At 38.7% G+C, this 22,495-nt stretch overlaps 1 protein-coding gene across 1 annotated transcript in view; it reads left to right on the top strand.

The window, feature by feature from the left end:
- The first annotated feature begins 2,373 nt into the window (after positions 1 to 2,373).
- tspan15 (tetraspanin 15) overlaps positions 2,374 to 22,495 on the top strand; it is a 33,432-nt gene continuing 13,310 nt past the window's right edge. Inside the window, exons 1-4 of the mRNA XM_063881085.1 lie at positions 2,374 to 2,559; positions 14,024 to 14,209; positions 16,429 to 16,503; positions 19,527 to 19,622. Coding sequence (XP_063737155.1) covers positions 2,470 to 2,559; positions 14,024 to 14,209; positions 16,429 to 16,503; positions 19,527 to 19,622 — 447 coding nt within the window. The 5' untranslated portion in view covers positions 2,374 to 2,469. The remainder of the gene's footprint in view (positions 2,560 to 14,023; positions 14,210 to 16,428; positions 16,504 to 19,526; positions 19,623 to 22,495) is intronic.

Raw genomic sequence — 22,495 nt, 5'->3', positions numbered from 1 at the left:
GACCAATTTCACTGTGTGTGCTCTGCTGTGTGCATGTACAGTATGTGACAAATAAAGAGGGTTTCATCCTCCGATTCTATCTATCTTAGTCTTGGTATTCTGAAGCACATGAACTGCAGCAATGCATGTGTGTTTACAAAGAGATATACAGTATAAATATTTACGTTTTAACTCGACCACTTATCACCATACGGTGTAGACACTCATGTGCAAACTTGCTCTACTTTAACAATGTCTACATTTCTGCAGTTTCATTATTCATATTCCTGCACACAACACGTACTGTGATACACGTTTTGTTCTTTCAATGTATCTCTGTCTTAATGACATATATTTTCTTGTACTTTCAATTGCTTTTATTCTCAGTTAAATGAACTACACTCCAGTTAACTTTTATTCTTCACACATTGTGCTCTTTTTGTGTCTTTCCTCCCTTGCTCTCAGGGGAAATCACCTCTATATGTTTTTATATGTTCACACAGCAAAGAACAGATCGAGGTAGCGCTGCTGACTTCAGCTAAGCTCCTTGTCTTCCCTCTGTTGACTGTGTACACTACGCACTGCATGTGTGTACTTTCACATGCTCACAGATCTTAGTTGGCCAGCAGGACCTGGTGAAGGGCATGTTGAAGGGTACAGGCAGGGGAATAAAACATTTGTAACAAGCTGGTGTAACTGTTTATGTGTGGTCTCAGGTCTCTTAAAATAATCCAAGCCGAGGCAACGTAAAGGGAAGAAAAACAATAACGAGGAATAGATAAAACACATCCTGTCTATCCTAAATGTACACAAAGACAGATTGCTGCATCAACTAGCACATTATCACATCTATTGTTAGGTGTTGCACATTTATTATTAGATTTATTTATTCTGCTTGTTTGTTACTTTTAAACAAGCAGAATTCTGTGTCTCCAGTCCCGAAACACATCACTGAGGCAATAAAATACAACAGATTACAATACAACATTTCTAGGATATAATTAACGTCACTAAACCGTCTTGTGATATTCTTAGCTTGGTATTGCAAAAAAGTACTACAAATACGCCAGAGTTGTTGACTTTTTCAGAATGTTTACGCACCTTGGAAGAAGGAAAAGTTGAGTTAGAAGCTTCCACTCAGCTCTAATATATTCTCAGAGTACAAATTAACAAAAGGTCTTGTAAAACAGATTTCTTATCTATTTTAATATGATTTGCACTGTTGTCTGCTATAGGTATCTTGTGAAAGCAAACAAGAAGAAGGCTGTGGTGATCATTAAGGATTAACCAAAAGAACCAAGTGAAAATAATGATTTATTTGAATGAGAAGCCACTCAGACAGCTCCTTCTTATCGACTCAAAACACTTTAACGGCTGTTGATAAGGTTTCGACCAGAGGGAACAGAGTCGGAGGAACTGTAATTCTAAGGGCGATGCTGGCGTGATGGTCTGGTGTATCAGGGCACAAGCTGTTCTTTGTGGTCCACAGCTGTATATTACTCAATGGTTCAAACTTAATCTTATTTAAAATATTCCTAAAACCAACATTTTCAAGGTGATGTGTAGAAAACAAAGTCTGCAATATATGTTTTGAAACAATATATGTTTGCAGTTTTAAAATGTTGGTTGGTTTATTTAGCAGGCAAAGAAGATCAACTCTATATTTATAATGTGTCCTTTTTATCCGTCTATGAGGCTTAAACAATGGCAGAGCAGACAAAAAACAGCTGTAAATTTAGTAGTACTAAGTTAAAGTCTCCAAAGTTCACATTTAAGCAAGTTCTCTGAAGGATTCACAGACTGTTTTAATTCTTTGTGTTTGATCTGTTGTGTTTCACCACTAGGGGTCAAAGTTACATGTTTTGAGATCCATAATGTGCTGTGCTGTTTGGCTGTTATTTGAGGCCAATAAAGCTTAATTAAACAACGGGGGAAAAGCGTTTGCCTTTTGTGTTGTGTATATACATATATTATTTAATTAACTGTTAAATGAATGTCTTTTTGAAATTGTAGTTATTCACTTTGAAATTTGTTTTGAAAAGCACTTAATAATTAAAGATATTATGACCACACAATTTACAGTGTTTTTAGGCTCATGCATTCTGCAATGACATGTTGGTCTTTTTGTACACTCTCCTGACCCTCATATGACTGAGGCTTTTATTTCTAGGAAAAGAGGAGGAAGTGTAATGAGCCCATTATTCCTGCACACGCCCCTGCACCAGGCTTCAGACCAATGTTGTTTTTCGGTCGTCAAAAACAAATGTAGGCTATTTCATCCTTTAAGTCATCCATAAATGAAATCCATGTGCATCCCAAAACAATAATAAAACTCTCTTCGCTGCCATTTTCAGTTTATGTTTATGTCTGCTCATATCTCTATCTGTCCATCCATCACTCCAACACGCGCCCCCAGGTGTGGTGACGAACACAACGCGGAAGTGTCTGTCAACATCAGACAGCCTCTGGAGTCAACTGTCCTCAGACACGATGTCCAACAACGACGGGATTCGATACTGTCACCGATTCTCCTACATTTTGCTCAAATTCACCCTGTTTGCGTATGCCATCGTCTGGTGGGTGAGTAACGTCAAGATTCTTGTTTGTTAAAGAGCAGCGCGCGTTGTGTTTACACAGATATCCCGACTCAAGCGGCAGCAGACAGCCAGGGTGTGTGTTTCAGTTATGATTCAGCTGTGTGCTGGTCAAAAATGATGTTGCTTGAGTGAAGAAATTGTGAGATAGAAGATTGTATCCCCTTTCTAATAGCTGCATTGGGTTTTGTGATGTATAGTTTGAATCGACAGGTGTTTTACCTGTGGAGGAATGTTATTCTGAAAGATTGCTCACTCTAATAACCGTGTGGCCACACCCTCCACTGTACACCTTTACCCTGCTCTTACCTGAGTCCAGGATAAACACAACCAGAGGTGGGAGAAGTACGCAGATCTTGTACTTGAATAAAAGCAGAGGTACCAGAGTGTAACAATACTCTGTTTCAAGTAAAAGTCCTGCAATCAAAATGTTACTCAAATAAAAGTACAATGTATTAGCATCAGATTATACTAAAAGTACCAGAAATGTATAATTATTGATGCATCAATGTTTTTATCACAGCTGGTAAAGGTGGAGCTAGTTTTAATTACTATATATTCAGCAGGGAAGATTGTGAATTTTATACCAGGCTAACTAAACTCTTATTTAGGTGTTGATTATGTTTCACATCATTTGTCAGAAAGTAACTGAAGGTATTAAATGTGGTGGAGTAAAAGTACAACATTTACCTCTGAATTGTATTGAAGAAGTACAAAATCAAAACAATTATATTCTCAACTTCAAGTAAAGTACAAGTACCTCAAAGTTGTACTGAACGACAGAGAAAAAGAAAGAGGAACAGTATACTTCTTCATGGGGGATTCCAGAAGCTGCTTGTGCACATTTTGTTGTCCTGCTGTGGCCGGACATAAGCCATGTGTGGGCCACAAGATGACACATCAGCAACAGTAAGGAAGTCAAATCACAGAGGGATTTGAGCTGGTCCAGTAATAGTATTTGTTCAGATATCTTCCCAACTAACATCATCTGCATGGTAGCATTGCTCAAGTAAATTCAGATATATTCAGGGAGCTTTCATATATTTCTTCTACATCTTCTTGAACTCCTTCTAAATGAAAACACTTCAATTCATCAGACTATAATAGGTTTGGATTTTTCTACCAGGGAAAACAAGTCAACACAAGACAAATAAAACAAGACAATTACCTTGATTAATTTGACCTGCAGTTAGTTGTGTTTAAAGGGTGTGTGTGAGTTAGGAAAGAACCTCAAAACTGGTTTCTTTTTGTTTCGCAACCATTTGTCAACCTACAGTATCAACCAACCTGCTTTGCTTTGTTAAGAACATAATACATGTTAAAAATAAGTTCAATAATATTTATACCCAAGTGCTGAAAGACAATCATCAAATGTTTACAGGCTTGTCATTGCCTTTTATATGACAGTCAGTCGAGTGAAATAATAAAACACTATGACATAGTGTAGTAGCCAACAGTAAATGAAAGACGAGTTGTGCTTGAACGAAAGTCGGAAGACATAGAGACTGGCTTTATCTTTATTTGCATCTGATTATGTATCCAACACATTCTTATCTCCATATTTGTTTTTGGTTTTTCCTTTTCAGCATTATGTCACAAGCCTATTTTGAAATAGTTGCATAAAATACTTTTTATTTCTCACCTTTTGTGGATTCAATTTCAGTATTTTGAATAATAAAATAGAAGTAAAGCTGGTGATCTAAAGAAACAATCTGAGCCTGTCAGTGGCAAATAAAACACGTTTAGTGGAAAGATTTGTGAACGAGAATTGCCCAATTTGATTGCATTGCAGCTCATTTAACAGCTGCTGTCTAAGAGATCTGTCTCTAAACTGGACTACTTAAAAAAAATGTTTTCCTGGTTAGTCATCAGTCATAAAAAAGGGAATATACGTCTAGGTAAAAAAATACGGAAGGGTGTCCAAGAGAACGGAACTCTTTGTCCAACCTCTGGATGAATTCAACAGTAAATAAATGCTCAACTAAAAAGCAGTCGAGGTAGCTACATTAATACCATATAGCACATGTCAAACCTAATGCCCATGGGCCAAATCCGTCCCCTTTAAACTGGCCCTCATAAACATTTTGGTTCTTAATACATTCTTGGCTTGCCTAGTTGTAGCTGAACAATGATTGATTCACTTGCATTAACGAACAGATGTCTGGGGTCTGGAAAAGGTCTTTATGTGAGTGGCATGCCAACATTGATGCAGGACCCAATCTGCTGTTAATGCCAACAAACAGTTCACTCCAAGCAGTGCTGCCCTAGCTAAACAGCTGTACAGAGATGAGGACTTGTTATTTTTTAATGCATTATTTGTTGCATCATATTTAGGTCTAGGTTCCATGTGAGTAATGCTGGACTGCAAAGTTTAAGTTTTGAGTGCATGTGATTGCATGCTAGAAGACTATGCTATAGGGGACATGTTTTATCATAATTAAATGTCTCACGAAACCATTGACTTGACATATTGAGGCTGGGGAAAATGCCTTTGTGAGTTGGCTGTTAGATTACTTGTTAAATGAAACAGATTTTTGGATTTCCTTTTAAAGTAAATGCTATTATAGCAAAACTATTTTAGGGTGTCTGGGGAGCAGAACATAGCAACAACGATGTGCATCTGCCTCTTGATGTGATTCTTATGTCCCAGTGTGGCCATTGGTGAAATTGAGTTTGACACACCTGCCTTTATAGAGTAACAATTCGATTGTTTACGGAGCCGTTTGCAGCCTCACCATTACACATCTTAAACTACAAAGGATTGGTGTCTAACTCTTTCTAATTGAAGTTTTATAGCGCTTAAATCACTTTCAAAGACGCAGCGAGTTGTCTGAACAAGGTGAAATGCCTAATTGTAATTTACTTGCATCCGTTTATATTTTAAAGGCAGTAACTTAAAAACATTACGTTTCTTGTGATAACACTAGTGTTTTGAAATATCTGTGTTGTAACTGAAACACGCTATGATGGCTTTAATATGTAATTCTTTAAAGAATAATGGGGGGGGTTTGTGTGAACACTGCAGCTGTTCCCTCTCATGGACAACATGACTGATTGTATATTTGGGCAGACAGATGGCTGATTGACACCAATCTTAGCGTATAAAGAAAATCACGTATTTGTTTCTTCTGTGAGACATTTCTGAAGCGGTTATTCACTGAGAGCGAGTGGGAGAGAATGGGATAGGGAGGCAGTAATGGGTTTATTATGGAGAATGAATGCTGCCTTGACAGGAGAGGTGAAACAGATTAACGAGATATATTTACTCTGTTCGTGCAGCTTGTTGATTCAGTCATGTTAAAGAGACACTTCACCGCATGCTGTCCCTGAGGAATGCGCTTTATCTCTGTGTGATACAGCCGAGAATAAAAAGCAGCTTGGTTCATAAAGCGTCATCCTTCAGGAAATGTTTAAAGAGGCAACTGTTAACAAACTCAAATGTATTCTCTTTTATTAAAATCATCAAGTTGTATCTTCAGCAACGTCTCATAAAGCGTGTTAGTATTTTAAATGTGCTTTTATCGACTGCATGTTGTTCCCACTATTGTATTTATTGACGGAAACGACCTTTTCTTTGTCATAAACCCACTTTTTCTGAAAGGGAACTTGTAAGAGGCTCTAACTTACTTTCAGATGTATTTATTCCTCTTATTTATATTTTATAAAGGACCTTTTCTTCCCCCTGATTCAGTGTCCCACAAGACAGGATATCTATCTGGGATATCCACTACTTAGGCTGCAAACAGCCAATGGAAGCAGTACATGTTGGAGAAACAATGCAAAGGAGGTATTTCCTGCTCATTGTGGGAAATATTTGTAGTCATACAAGGACAGTCCAGCTCTTAACTGTGTGATCAAAGGTTAATCAGTTGATAGAGAATAACACCATAATCAATGTACAGTATAACAAATTATAGTACGGGGATTATTCCAAGGGTTTTGCTGTCTGTGAAAGTCATTCTGAGATGGTGTTTGTTCGAGTGTGTACTAATGACATGATGCAAACACTGCTCTGTGCAGGCAGAGCTAAGTTGGTAGGCAATGTGTAACCAGACACATTTATATGTTGAGCTGTTATTTCTGATTACTAGGACATGATGGGAGTTGTGTAAAAACATTTTTAAAAAAGCACTGTGATGACTATCAGGGATGGATGATATGTAATATTTCAGCTAATACTGATAACCGATAATCAGCGGGTTCTTCTCTTCTTTTTGCATTTTGAAGCTTTAGTGACTGTGGTCTGAGCTTTTTGTTCCTCAGGCTTGGTTTTGCTTCAGACTGCTGTATGAGGTTATTTGCTTTTCTTAACCTGTATTTCTAGGATTAGGTTTGATTGAGCACCTTTTTTATTTGACAGCTCATACTGATAAAAACTAAATCTCCTGCACTCACTGGACTTCCCCGTTTAACTCAATCTTTGCCTTTTTGTTTACTGAGCAGTTGTAGATGTGCTCTTATTTGGAACTTGGTGCTTTAGTGACTGAACAACAACTATTGTCATGTGATAAAAAACATCACAGTCGGTAAGGGTTAGGGTTAGGGTACAGCCTCTGCAATCCAGCAGCCTTTTGTGGTTTTAAATGTCACTCAGGTAAACATGTCCCTGTTTGCTTAATGACGGTCACAAAGTTGAATTTTCTTCAAAATAGTCTACATTTCCTGTATGCGACAAGTATTATTATTCTAAATGTCATTTGATGTTTGATAAAGTGTATAATTAAGATGATTACACTTGAAACCAGAGAAAAAGGCCTCAGAGAAACTAATTAAAAGAAGCTATCATTTACAAAAACTGATGACTGAATGATTTGTTTTTGCAGTCAACTCCAGAGTCTGTTGAAAATACAGACTTCAATACAGCCGTTATGAAAAGACTTCAGCCCAGGTTGTTTCCGTAAGGGAAAGAAAAGTGGGCATTCCCCCCGTTATAGGGATCAACTCCAAAATGTTACGGCTTTTTCCTTGATTCACATAACACCCTTACACCAAGTTAAAAAAAAATCTGGTCAGTAGTTTCACTATTATCTTGTGCCAAATTGTAAAAAGTAATAAATGGACTGCTTTTTTATATTGCTTTTCCAATCTTTGAACCCACTAAAAGCGGCTTTACATCAAAGTCAGCATTCACACACATCTATACACTGGTGGCAAATGTTGTCTTACAAGGTGCCAACTGCTCATCACGAGTGATAAACATTCACACACACACTCACACACCAAAGCCCATAGATGCTTAAACAGGTTGACTTCAGGGGATATCCACTATACATCCTCAACCACAGCCTCCAAACAAACACACAAACTGTACTGAAAAATGTGACCACGTTGTTTGGTAATTGGGCTCTGAGTAGTCTGTATCGCGTCAGTAGCAGAGGTTTCATTCCCCGGAGGTCAATGCTCAGAGATGTCACTTTAACTTAGATTTGGTCTACTGATGGTGTGGTTGGCTGTCTTAGTATTGCATATGGGCTTCACATCTTAAATCTAACTTTATTCTTCTTTTAATGAGTTTGCAAGTTAAATTGTAAGGCAACAGTAATCAGAATTAAGACATAATATGGCAGGAGAAAACCTATACATAAGACTTTCTAAAAAACTGATTGACTGATATTTCTTGATTAAAGAAACCATGAATACTTTTTTTTTATATAGCACCCTTCTCAACACAAATGTACAAAGTGCTTTACAGACAGTACATAATAAAATATAGATTTACAACTGTAAAATAAAAGGGCATTAAACAACAGTACAAATTAACACCAGTGTAGGGGCAGCTAAAAACTCACCTCCCGCGACACCCCAAAAGCTTGTCGGAAAAGGTGAGTCTTCAGCTGCCCCTTAAACATTTCCACTGAGACAGCGGCTCTCAGGCCCTGGGGGAGTTCATTCCAAAGTCTTGGAGCCACCGCCTCAAAGGCACGATCCCCCTTAGTTTTTAGCCTGGTCCGTGGCACCCTTAAAAGGCCCTGCTCAGAGGACCTCAGGGCCCGGTTTCTCCTGTGAGTGTGGATCAGGTCGTGAATGTAGGCGGGGGCTTGGCCATGGACAGCTCTATATGTAAAAGCCAGAACTTTGAATTGTATTCTGAGATGGACAGGGAGCCAGTGCAGGGCGGAAAGGATCGGCGCGATATGGCAAGTTTTTTTGGACCGAGTGAGTAATCTGGCTGCAGCATTTTGGACCTGTTGTAACCGATTTATAGATGTTTTGTTGAGGCAGGAGAGCAGAGAGTTACAGTAGTCAAGCTGAGACGAGATAAAAGCGTGGAGAGCCATCTCAAGTTCTACATTTGATAAAACGCCCCTGCAATGTTCCTGAGGTGGAAAAAACATGTACGGGTCAAAAGTTTGATGTGTTTGTCTAGTGGCATTGCATGATCGAAAGTTACACCAAGGTTTTTGATACAAGCCCTAACATTGCCACTAAATGGTCCCAGATGGCTTGCTACCTTAGAGGCGATGGTATCAGCCGCTAAGATCAGGACTTCGGTTTTTAACGCATAGAGCTGTAGGAAGTTGCTAGACATCCACTCCTCAATGGCAGACAGACATGCAGTCAGGGTGCTTACATTGTCAGGTTTGAAAAGAAATAAATCTGTATATCATCCGCATACAGTGATACGAGACCCCTTTGAATTGGCTAATTAAGGGGAGCATGTAAAGGGAAAAAAGAATGGGGGCTAAAACAGAGCCCTGGGGCAGGCCGCAGGTTAGAGGAGTGCTGTGTGAACAGAACGGGCCCAAAGCCACGGAGAAACTTCTCCCACTGAGGTACGAGGCAAACCACTGGAGGGCAGACCCTGAGATGCCTACCCACTCCCTGAGTCTGTGTAGCATGATGGCGTGGTCCACCGTGTCAAATGCTGCACTCAGGTCCAACAACACCAGAACTACGCAGTCACTTGCATGATGCCATTGGAAACCCTGAGGAGAGCTGATTCTGTAGTGATGTTTTCTGACACCTGATTGGAATTTGTCAAGGATGTTATAGTATATTTTCCTTCCTCTTGAATTAGTTGATCATTTATAATCAGTATTGTATTAATTGTCCTAGTTCACCACCAATGCCCTGAAGACCAAGGGACAGACTTGCAGAGAGTTCATGAATAAGTCCATTTTTGTTCCTGCGGCTTGAAGCCTGTTTCCTTTCAGAACTTCAGTCTCAGCCCTGTGTCTTTAATGCTCCCACATTAATTAGTCAGGTAAACTAGCACTGAGAAATGGTTTTAGCAGTGTAACAGGTTATATAACGCAACTTAACCTTGGCCTAATGCCTGATGTTTTCACTGAGACATCTTCAGCTAAGTGCATGCTGATAAACAGAGAACTGTCACTGTTAATATTTATTATTTTAGATACTGTATTTTGGTCCATTTGTTCACACAAACCAAGAAGACACTCTGTAAAGATGATCACTTATGATTAGAAATGTAAAGATGCTCTGGTTATGGCTCTAAGTGCCCCCCTCTCCTCTTGGCTGAAGTGAAGTGTGTTGGTGTGTGGCCAGTTCAGCAGCGAGACACCATAACATGCAGCAAGCAGGGACATGTAAGGAAGGGACATTTTGGGGAATTATAAACATGGCAAGGACCTTCCTAAACCACAGATAACTGCTTGTGGAAATGTACTCCCCTTTGTCCTCCTGTCATCCTTTTCTCTGTCTTAATTTGGAAAGCATGGAGATAAAATAAGGGAGGCAGAGAGCAATTAGCCACATCACGTCAAAGAATGAGGTGACTGCGGCAACATTTAAATTGTGTGCTTGAGTGCGTGCGTGTGTGTGTGTGAGTGTTCTTGGAAATCATCTTTGCTTCAGGGGAAATAATCAGACAAAAAAAAAAAGGCTGACTCCACCTTTTTAATAGTTTTCTGTTGTTTGACTGGTTTGGTGCGGAGCGATGACAAAATATAAGCACGTGTTAAATTGGAAATTGGCCTTAAATTCGAAATAAATGAATAAAATAATTTATTTCTATTGGTTTTCACATCAAGGTAAAATAAATATTTAAAGGGGTTTAAATTACATGAGGTTTTAGTTTGATGTGGTATCAAACTGTGTATCAAGAATCATGACACCCTCCCTATATACATAAAGGATTTTTTTTAAAAGTGTAAGTTACTATAAATGAGTCTTTGGTGTTTGGCCAGCTAACTGCTTCAGTCGCCTGATCATCACATTACAGTCTTACATTTCCCCGTGCCATTTGGCTATAAATGGATCTGTGTAAGAGGTCCTTTTTAATTTTAGATTTGCCCGGAGCTCGTAGTGATAGACTTAGGGTAACCATGTTCTACTTTAATTTACAGCATTCATTAAAAGGAAAAAGAAAATGTTGAATTTGTCTTTGGTAAGTTAACATTTTGACCCTCACAATTCCTTTAAAGATCACTAGTAGTAACAAAGTCATCTTAAATCATGCATTTCACACATTACATTTGATTTAGCCTACCCTTTTATCCAAGGCAACACCGATAAGTATGCACAATGAAGCAAAGTATCACCGGACTTAAGTCGTATGCTGACATTTTGTTCTTGCATTTTGGCAGAACGTGTATCACTGTGAGCTCCTGTGCTGCTGATGGATGGACTGTTTTTTGAGTGAACAGTTAGTTATAATGAGCTATTCTGCGTTTAGTAAAAAGAAATATTTGAATGGGAGCTGTTAACTGCACAAGTTACTCATCCTGAGTAACCTGGGACATTTTTCAGAATGCTTGGAAAACCACAAATTAATTTCCACTGGCAGAGAAAATATCATAGACAGATATTTCAGAGAATATCAAAATGGCATGGATGGATAACACAAGGGCTGAGTGCAACATTTCTTAGTTTTTTTCATAATATAGGTATCTGTCCCTTATCACGCTTTTCTTCAATCTCATAATGTCCAAAGCACTGACTACTGATTGCATAATTAGCTGCTTCCAGATGCTAATTCAATGCAGATGCAGCTTTGTTGTATGCTAATGTCACACTGACGATGGTGAAAGGAAGGCACAAAACGCTGGACTGGACAGTTTGATTGTTTATTGTTTTGGTTATTGATTCCTGTGTTATTATCTCTGGATCTGAACATGGTTTAAAGTAGCACGGTTGTCATTTTTCTAAAATAAAGCTGTTTCTTTGCTTCCTGTCGTGTATTCTGCAACAGTCAGAAAAACATGCCGACTGATAAAAGGAACTGATAGCCTCGATTCAGACAAATGGAACAGTTTGAAACCGGTTCTCCACTGGAATCGGTTCTCCCTTCTTACCGGGTATAATTATATCTATTGTAAATCTTCCCCTGTAATTGAAGGTTTGTTGACCTTTATTTTTGAGTCATTGAAATTGTTTTTCTAGACTTAATGAAGAAAAACGATGCTGCTCTTTGAGGATAAAACATACAGTAGTTCTACTTGTTGTCTTCTGCAACTCTTATCAACATAATTCAGTTTCTGAAAATGTGTGGAAATAATTAAACCAAATACTGAAGAGCTGAAATAGAAACAATCAAATGGACAGCAAAACAGAAGAGGTGTGTGTGTCTTGTGTGTTTTGATGTGCACAATCTAGACATTTTTCTGCTTCACAGCACTGATCGTTCTAAAAAGTTCTTCGGTGAGACTTGAATTGATTATCTAATTAGGTGGAAGACAAAAGTGCAGTTAGTGTGTGTCTGTGCGTGAACTCTGACAGGCCATACGATTGCTCCCAGCAGACTTACTTTGTTCCAAATGAAAGTACTTCAGAGAACCTAATGAAAGAAACCTGTCATTTAAAATACCAACTATTAATTATCCGCTACTGCAGTCCCCTTCAGTCTGGTGAAAATGCTAATTATAATTGGACTGTAATTAGCCTTTATGGTGTCAGTGGCAGAAGTTTCAAACTCTAGAGGCTCTAGAGATTAGTACAGTCAAGCCGATGCCAGTCTTTTCAAAGTCAAACAGAAGACATTAACAGCTGCGATGAGACAGAGGTAATTGCTCAAGTCAGCATGCTAACATGCTCTCAATAACAACTCCAACACTTTGGAGGTTTCATGTTTACTATTTTTAGTATCTTAGTTACGTGTGCTGGGCTTACATTTGCCAATAAGCACAAATATACAAGAGCTTTTTCAGTAGGGACCAAAGTGATGGTCAAATAGGCCACCATTTCCAATCTGGGAGACACAGGAGTGATTTACCTGGGTAGCTAAGAAAAACAAAGGGTATGAACTGCAGTGTTAAAATGTTTGTAGTATTCCTTTTTCTTAAACAATAAATAATTATATTAATTATAAAACAACCAAAACTGCCAGTAAGTTATACCATGTAGTCATTAAAGGCTCCTGGATTGTTCACATAAACAATTGCATTCCAGTATGCAACATTTAGTTTTAATGCTGAATGGCTCAACATCTGTTTGTGGTATACAAGTAAGTATTTATGCCAATGAGTTGATGTTTCTTGTGTGGTTTGTTTAGAGTCTCTTTACTCTCTTACTGTATCTAAAACTGCTGGGTGTTTTTTTTAATATATATTCGTAAAAAGGAAATTTATTTCGAGTGCAGGTCGTTAGAAAAGCCAATTAGCATAACTTCTGTTTAAATAAAACCTTTGAGTTTAATTTCTGCTTTAAAGGTGCCATAGAATGGAAAACTGTATTTACATTGGCATAGTTGAATGAGGAGAGCTCGGTACATTGAACTGACATACCGTGAACCTCAAACACCATTGTTTCCTCCTTCACGTGCAAATCATGAATATGCATATCACAGCGGCAAAACAGGCGAATTACGACAATCCCTGTGTGTGACGTAACACACGGTAGTCCAGCCCCAACATTTGCATACACCAGCTACTGGAAACAGTAACGCTACCACTCCGTAACGTTGCTCTCCAATCTCCGACTAACTGGCTGTTGTTCAAATTCCGATAAAGGCTCAAACCTGTAAGGTTGGATGCCAATAGCCTCCATGGTTCATCTCTCACAGTTTCGCGAACTTCACTTACTTCTGTGGGCTCTGAGGCAGCCATGGATTGCTCCTTGTAAACCAGCCAATCAGAGCAGAGCTCGTCATAATTATTTAAATGAGCCCCCAAATAAGGCAATTCAATGGCAATGGTCCTGTCAAACAGCATCTGGACATTTTTTGGATCAACCAAAGTTGTATACCTTCGTTGTAGACATCAGAGACCAATTTAAAATACCAGATAGATGCATTCTATGGCCCCTTTAAAGTAATTTAGATGTTTTATGAATAAAATGGGAATGGTAATTAAGCAACTATCAACTCCCACTACTGATCATTATTTATGTGACTTTCTTCAAGCATCTTTACACATAACCTGTTTGTCATTTCTCCAGTTAAGTTATGGCAGGGAAACTGCTGAAATTGCATGAATCTAGGCACCAGCTATATTTTCCTTCATGTTCAACCTAACTTTGTAATCCTAACGGCTTCCTATTGTTGTTTCCAGTTGATCGGTGGCTTCATCCTGGCCATTGGCATCTACGCTGAGGTGGAGAGACAACGCTTCAAGACTCTGGATGGAGTGTTTTTGGCCCCGGCTATAATCCTGATCCTTCTGGGAATCCTCATGTTTATTGTTTCATTCATTGGAGTCCTGGGTTCACTGAGGGATAATATAAAGCTACTGAAAGTGGTGAGTGGTGTGCCAAGTGATTCATCTTTTTGAAGGAAAGTGGCTGCTAGGATGCTTAGGGTGCTTTTATATGTTGTATTTATGTTTTGGTTTTAGGAATATACTATACAATCCATACTTTCAATTCTTATTTACAAAGTAGCATTAGTTTTGAACCAGTGTGTTAAAACGTACCTCTATCTGTAGCAATAAATCCCCTTCAAAACACTAAATCTGTGTGAAATATATAGATGTAATATGAGTTAACATAATTTCTTCTAAAACTGTGTGTCATAATAATTAGTATAACAAGACTGTTCTAAAGATGTTACTTTATTACAGTACTAAACTACTGATAGTGTTGTGGGATGGGGAAAGCTGATACTGTGCAGATAAAGAACATATTCCTAAAGATGCAAACACGAACATACCAGTTAATTTCCTGTTGTATGCTATATGAGCAATACCTGACAGAAAATGACCTTGTAACAGACTCATAATGAAACAGTGCATAAAAAATCGAAGATAGAGGGTAAGAAAGCCACATGCATGACATGTATCACCTGCAGATCATGTCAGTGAGTGAACATGCTGCAGTACCCAGGGGACAGCCTGGTTTTCTCGGTGATGTCTCGTGAACATGTTGAAGCATGTTTCCTGCAATGTTAGTGAAGTTGTGTGTGAGTCTGCCATGTTCCTGTAGTTTCACATGAAGTTGGTGTTGATTAAACACAGTCATCAGTAAACTATAGCTCACCATATAAAGCTTAATCTGTGGCTTTTTTAAAAAGTTGGGTGGTTTTAAATTTAGATGGTACACAGGTAAAGATGTTTGGGAAGTCAAGAATAATTTCAGGTTAAACAGCAGTTCACTTCGGGCATGGGACTATGTGCTTTCATTTTTACGCCCAGAACATTTAGGGATGCAAATACAGTCAGGTGAAGAAAGGAAGACAGAACATACTGCAATTGCATAAATTAATCATTACCTTTTTGCCGTGGGAAACAGGCGGCCTCTCAATAACGCAAAACAAAGCAAACAACAGGTTGAGGGTTGTGACAAGCCTGCGGCACAAGATGTCATATAGTTTACTGTTAATCTGTAAATATAGAAAACAGACGTTGGTGCCCAAGTTGTTAGAAGGTTGCCGTTCTATTGGGAAGACATGGCACCTCAACGCATAGCTTTAAGGCTGTGGTAAAACAAAAAACATGATTAATTGTCTCTAAGTTTATTGATTACTTGAGTCAAAGAATATACAGTGGATGCAAAAGTATTCAATCCCTTTGAAACTTATGATCTGTCTGGGAAAACAACTTAAACACAGTTTTCCAGTCAGTATATTTATAGCAAAATCATACGCTCTGACACTATATCTTCAAAGCCAAAGTGAATTATCTGTCAGCAGATCGTTTAAAAAACGTTGTTTGCGTATGTATTTGACCCCTGCACGTTATATATTATATGTATATACACTGCCTGGCCAAAAAAAAGATCACAATCTAATATTCGTTGGACCGCCTTTAGCTTTGATTACGGCACACATTCGCTGTGGCATCGTTTCCATAAGCTTCTGCAACGTCACAACATTTATTTCAGTCTTGCATTGATTTCTCGCCAAGATCTTACATTGATGACGGGAGACTCGGACCACTGCGCAAAGTCTTCTCCAGCACATCCCAACGATTCTCAATCCGGTTCAGGTCTGGACTCTGTGGTGGCCAATCCATGTGTGAGAATTATGTCTCATGCTCCCTGAACCACTCTTTCACAATTTGAGCCCGATGGATCCTGGCATTGTCATCTTGGAACATGCCCGTGCCATCAGGGAAGAAAAAAATCCATTGATGGAATAACCTGGTCATTCATATATTCAGGTAGTCAGCTGACCTCATTCTTTGGGTACATAACGTTGCTGAACCTAGACCAGACCAACTGCAGCAACCCCAGATCATAGCACTGCCCCCACAGGCTTGTGACCTTTTTTTTGGCCAGGCAGTGTATCTAAGGCCACCTTTTGGCTGCAGCCTTAAGTGTTTTGGGGTAAGTATCTACCAGCTCAGCAGACGGTTTAAAGGGATTTCTGACCATTCTTCTCTGCAGATTTGCTCCAAGTTTGTAAAGCTGGTTGAAAGAGGCTTGTGGACCACAGCATGTTATATTGTGAATTGAAATATTGAAGTTTGATGTGTATAATGTATAGGTGTATAATGGCTCTTCATCCTCTGTTTGCTTATAGTTCATGTACACCCTCGCCGTGTGTCTGATCCTGGAGCTGCTGGGAGGAATAATGGCGCTGGTGTTTCGAACCCAGGTGAGCGTCCACAATGTTGATCAATAACCCGACAGTTAGAAACGAACAGTAGGTGGACAATTAAGTTTTATCTCCTGTGTGGGTGGACAGGATTTACCCTGCAATGCAATATAACAAGATCACTTGAAAGTCCATCTTGCCGTAATAATGCAAATGAAAGGGCTTTCATCAGTGGGCGTGAGGCTGAATGTTCTTGCACTGTGTTACCTCATTCAGGAATAGATGGTGACTATAATGATATTTATTTATATGGAAATCTTTTAGATTGCTTTAACTACACAGGGTGGTACAAAAGAATGAACCAAGACCAATTTGATTTAGTTGAATAGAATATATTAAAGTACATTCAGTGTTTCCCACAGATCTGAAATATACTTGGGGGGGTGCAGAGGACCGGGCACGGGGTGGTTTCCCACACATAGACCGAGTAAAGTCTACGTGTGGGAAACCCTGACATTTATATAATTATGATGATCATTCTTCAAACATCTTATCACATATTATAGATTAAAGATAAACTACACCATGCAAGTTATTAATTAGATTTCATCCCATTTATTTTATTGAATGGACGTTTCAGTGACACCGCATTTAAACAGATTATTTGCACATATTTCTGGTAATTCCTTGGAAATGCACAGGGACAGTACCATCATAATTGATTAAATCATTACAATTTAAATGTCATAATTATGCTGATGAAACGTTTGGTTCCCCTGACCTTGTCTCAAACATTAAGCCATGCAAGTCTCAGTACACACGGCCGGTACAGTGAAACTGCGAATGGCTCATTAAATCAGTTATGTGTATATGTGTGTCTTTTTCATTCATCTCTATCTTTCTAATGTCTAAAATGTCTCTCCTAAATATTCTCTCGCATCCTTTTGTGCTTCTTACTTTCTATTTTTGTCTTCTATTTTTGATTTAATTTCCTTCCTAGCAACAAAATCCATTTATGTTTCTGTGCACTCAAACACAGCATGATATGTAGTATTTATGCAGCAGTGACTAGTCGAGCAGCGTTCCTGAGTTGCAATCACACTTGGGTAACTGTGAAGAAGCAAACGTCCTGCTGCTTCTTCACAGTCACCAGGGTTAGTGACGGTCCTTTTTTTAAAGAACAAAAAAAGCCTTTTCTTTATTTTCTGGCAAAAGATAATTTTAAGGAAGGGTTGTGGTATTTTTGCCTTTTAATGCTGAGCCACAATTAGTGTTACAGAATACTTTATGGTAGCATACTTTAAATCTTCTGACGATTATTAAATGATCATCTTTTACTGTAAGTACTAAATGTTTGTTATCAACTGCTAAAAAGGTTCAGCGTTTTTAAGGACATGACAAATACTAAGTGTTCCTACATTATGCTGACTTCCTTAAGTTGATTATAATAAGATTGAAATCCAGTCATGTTTCTTGTCATGATCACACATATAGTATCTGCATAAAACTCCTTTAAATTTGCATCTTAATGAGAAGGCCAGCCACTGCATCCTTCATGGTCATGTTTCCTGCTAAACTTTTACATTAGACATCTACCTGCTGTAGCTGGTGTAGGCACAATGTTTTGAAGAACAACTCGGTATGAACCTAATCTGATTTTGCAATATGAGATTTTATGAAAGTCATTTGTAGAAGTGAACATACAAAATCTAGATCCAATTTTGGCCATTTGTCTTTTCCATGCACATCACGTTAAAACTGCCAAAAAGGGTCTCGTATTACTGTTGTCAGATAAAAACGCTTTTATGTATATCTATATGTACTGTATATAAGACCTATAACGTACTCAGATTCATGTTTATTTAAAACACAATACAAATTTGTTGGGTCATTAGACTTTACTTTACACTGCTGAAGTGATCACAGAGGAACACTGGTATGACTCTCCTGAGAAATGAATTCGATCAGTTTTCTTGATTAAAAAGCTCTGTCACATAAATATCTTAATGTGGCCCACTGGGGAAAAAAGCTTGAGTATCAGTGTCTTATTTCTCCCCAATTTAATGCTTTCAACCGTCTCACTCACATTAGTTATGGTCGTCTTGGAATACATCTTTTCAATAATATCGTGTGGTGCATTTTAATCTGCTTTGTCAAGAGAAAAACGAAATGATCAACATAATGATTTTACATTTCAGAACTAATGGCAGTGCTATTTAAAATACCATCAAAACCCAGCATCTCATATGTCATATCTTTACTTCACTGCCTAATTTGAAAAGATATGGCAGTGCATTCAAATAAGATTTCACTTTCTTTCCTGTCATTTACATGAACACTGTGATGAGATGATAATTCCATGTGAGCTCATAGCGAGTTCTTTAATAATGATAAAGTGTCTCAAAGGGAAACGCTTTAGTAGACTAACTCGGAGGCTAGATATCTGCTTATTGTAATGTGGTTTCAATGTGGCCGCTTTGCACATATACTGTAGATTCACTGTGAATATCTGATATGTTCAGGGGAAAAGAAAGAGAAATTTAATGAAAGACTATGTGCCTTTATTCTCTGCACCTCTCAGGAGGGGAGCAGACTCAAGTTTGTTGGTGGCATAAAGAGGAAAATGACGGAGAATATGCAGGCCTGAATGGTTCAATGCTTTGTTATCCTCTTCTCTAATGAAGTATAAATAAGACTGATGTATCCAAAACAAAGAGTGAAGGGAAATTACTGCAATAGTTCCCTACATGAAAAGCTCTCCATGACTGTACTTAATGGAGTTTTAAGTTGCAAATATTTATTCTTGGTCTCTGGATGGACCGATGCATTAACCTTAGGTGACCCCGCCGCGCCAGATTGTGACTGACAGATGTGAGCTGTCAAACTGTCATAATTTAATATTCCACTTCAGTGGATCAGTCACCTTGACTAATCAGAGCATTTCCGCTGCAGAGCTGACTGTGTGACGCTTTGATTGAATATCAGTTATGCTCTGGATAAAAAACAAACGTGTTAACATGACGGCCTTCATCCCATTGAAACACAATCTGTTTCTCTTGTGTTGTTTTTTCTCCCTCTTACAGACAGTGGGGCTACTGAACAAAAACATCAGAAAAGGAATTGTGAATTACTACGATGACCTGGACTTCAAAAACATCATGGATTTTGTTCAAAAGAAGGTAAGCTTATGTCACTTCGTGGTGTTTTTATGATTATGTCATAATGCAATACAGTACTCACAATATGAATGTTAAGCATTACACGGCAAGTCATGAATTGAAATTAAATCAAATGATCGCAGAAAGTTGTTAACTGTGGAGAGGCGTCACACTGCACCTGCTCCCAGACTGCATCACGCTGCCTCACAGCCTGAAACCAGAAGATCTCATCTCAACTTTTTATTAAGCACAAGCGGTTGCAGTGTTTGGGGTCAGCAGACATTTCCCATTTGGAAATTAAGATGCAGCCTGCAGCAAACTCCACTGATAATAGGAAGAAGAGAAAAGGCAAACGATCCCTCAGTCTGCAGGCGAAAATGTCACATGCTATTAAGGAATGGGCAAAATGACCAGCACCAGTTCCAGCAGCGCAGGATTGTTTCCTGATTGAATGATATTTTGGTCGCTTGAAGGCCTAAAACCTCTTGGCTGCTTTAGCAAGCACCTGCCTCTGTTTGATTCACTTTACAATGAATCTGGTCAGCTTTCAAATATAACATTTGAATGTGAAAGTCTAAACTTCCACATTAGGCATGTAACAGTACAAAGAAGTCACAGTTTGGTTCATATTCTGGTTTAAACATCACAGTTCATCTTTCTTTTAATTTGTTCTGAACAGTAGTGGCCAAGTGTCCTCCTCCGTCCACTTGCTTGGGAGGGAAGTAACATTTTCACCTCTGGAAACTTTGGTCAACTTTATTTATTGATCAGAGAATGAGAAGAACATTTCAACCACTTTTGTCTCACAGTCTTCAAACAATAAATAAAGACTTTCTCAAAAAGGCACGGCTCTCAATAGGCTATAAAACTGAAAAGCATTCCTTGAAATAAAAAATACAAAAAAATGTAATAGTGAAAAGTATGTTTCAACTAGTTCCAACTTTTTCATACTAATATTAAAAGCAGCAAACGTTTTCAGAAACCTTTAAACCTTAATGTTATTACAGTGGTGTTGGAATGTTTTCCAGTAATCAGTCAAATCTGACCAAACCCTACTGACAAGGTCCTACAGGTTTGTTGTGTTTTACCACACAAATACATTACATGAATATATGATCCCGTGTCACAATGTGAATAGGGTTGCTAATACTGATGAACCCCACTGCACAACGCCTGCTCAGCACTACTCAGCAGACTTGCTCAGTTAGACTAACTGATGAACATGGTAGAGCGTTTAGCTGCCAAAGAGTCGGATATTTCCCTTAGGAGTTGATGGAGACCAAAACCAGAGCTAAAAGGGAGGGATTATTAAACCCACATTTACCAGGCTGCAATAAACACAACTCCAAATGAATCTGTTGACGAGGAATCTCTGCCATCTGTGTCAAAAGTTTCACAAATGCTAGGAAGAGTTGTTTTTTGGCCACATTATTTTGGCTTGCCCTCTATTTGACATTTTCATCAGCTTTGGTCAATTTGCTTTAGTGTATTACCTTAAAGTAATTCCACAATTCCAAGAAGGTTGCGTTGCTAGCTAATTTTCTTTAATGTTTGTCCTATAATGGAATTTCTTAACTCACTGGCACTCTGATCTGCTCCTTTATAACAACAAACGGCTTCACTGATGGTGGAAAGCCATTTGGCAGCACCGGTTACTTCCGACAGTATATTTTTCCTGTGATCGTGTCAAGCTGCTGCTCGTGTCCTGCTATAGAAGAGATTAAGTGTTTTCGAGAGGATAAGAACCTATGTTTGTTTACTGAGGTTTTGCAGGAAGGCTAAACGTGAAGTTTGGCTAACAAGTGATGTTTTGAATGCTGATAGAAAGCTGAGTTTCATTACCGACAATACCTCCAAAATGAATGGACTGAGTAAATGATCAATTGGAAATCTTTGAATCTGAGTTTTTCATCAGACAGGGTTGGGTCCGCCTACTGTGTGTAAAGAAAGCGCCACCTCAGTGGCTTAAAGCGTTGGCTTAGCCTTTACAATCTGTTTTTGTGATGACAAGGGCTGAATGTGGCCGTGTGTTTTGTTAAGTTAAATGAGTCACGCATGTTTTCTTGGTTGTGACTAAACGATAGCAAGAAATCTCTCTGATGACAGTCCTGGACCAAAAAATTGCACAAGACATCACCAGAGAAACTGTGTGTGATATTGAGCAAACACCGCCCACAATACCGTTGATTGTTGATCTTTACTAAAGTGATGTCAACACAGAAGTTAGCATTGCCCTGGTTCCATCAACAAAATGCCAATTGTGATTTTTTTCCCCCAGTGTATTAATACAGAAAATAAGCTTTGTGCCAAACATCAGCTTATGATACTTACACATCTTTATTAGTAAGATGATCAGCACTGGGTTGTTGAAGCACAAATGGCAACGTTGGAAGCAAAAGGCTGCGGTTGTAAACAAACTACTAAACTGTTGCAGGACTTTAAAAAGTGGACTAGTGTTCAGTGTGGGGACATTTATTGGCGCCGATAGCCTCATAGTAGACATATATAGCCACTGTTCAACACCTATTTATGATTCACACACACACACACACACACACACACACACACACACACACACACGTACAACCTTTGATATTCAGTGGGGACATTTACTGTGTGTGTGTGTGTGTGTGTGTGTGTGTGTGTGTGTGTGTGTGTGTGTGTGTGTGTGTGTGTGTGTGTGTGTGTGTGTGTGTGTGTGTGTGTGTGTGTGTGTGTGTGTGTGTGTGTGTGTGTGTGTGTGTGTGTGTGTGTGTGTGTGTGTGTGTGTGTGTGTGTGTGACTGCACATGATCTGCACAATGTGAGAACATGTGCAGATCTTACAGTGTTTTGTTTCCCTGCTCTTGTAAGTGTGACGTAGTATCATATATAATTCTATCATTATTTTTGAAT

The sequence above is a fragment of the Eleginops maclovinus genome, chromosome 4, assembly GCF_036324505.1.
Source record: "Eleginops maclovinus isolate JMC-PN-2008 ecotype Puerto Natales chromosome 4, JC_Emac_rtc_rv5, whole genome shotgun sequence".
Taxonomy (NCBI): Eukaryota; Metazoa; Chordata; class Actinopteri; order Perciformes; family Eleginopidae; genus Eleginops; species Eleginops maclovinus.
This window is presented reverse-complemented; position numbering and strand designations above follow the sequence as displayed.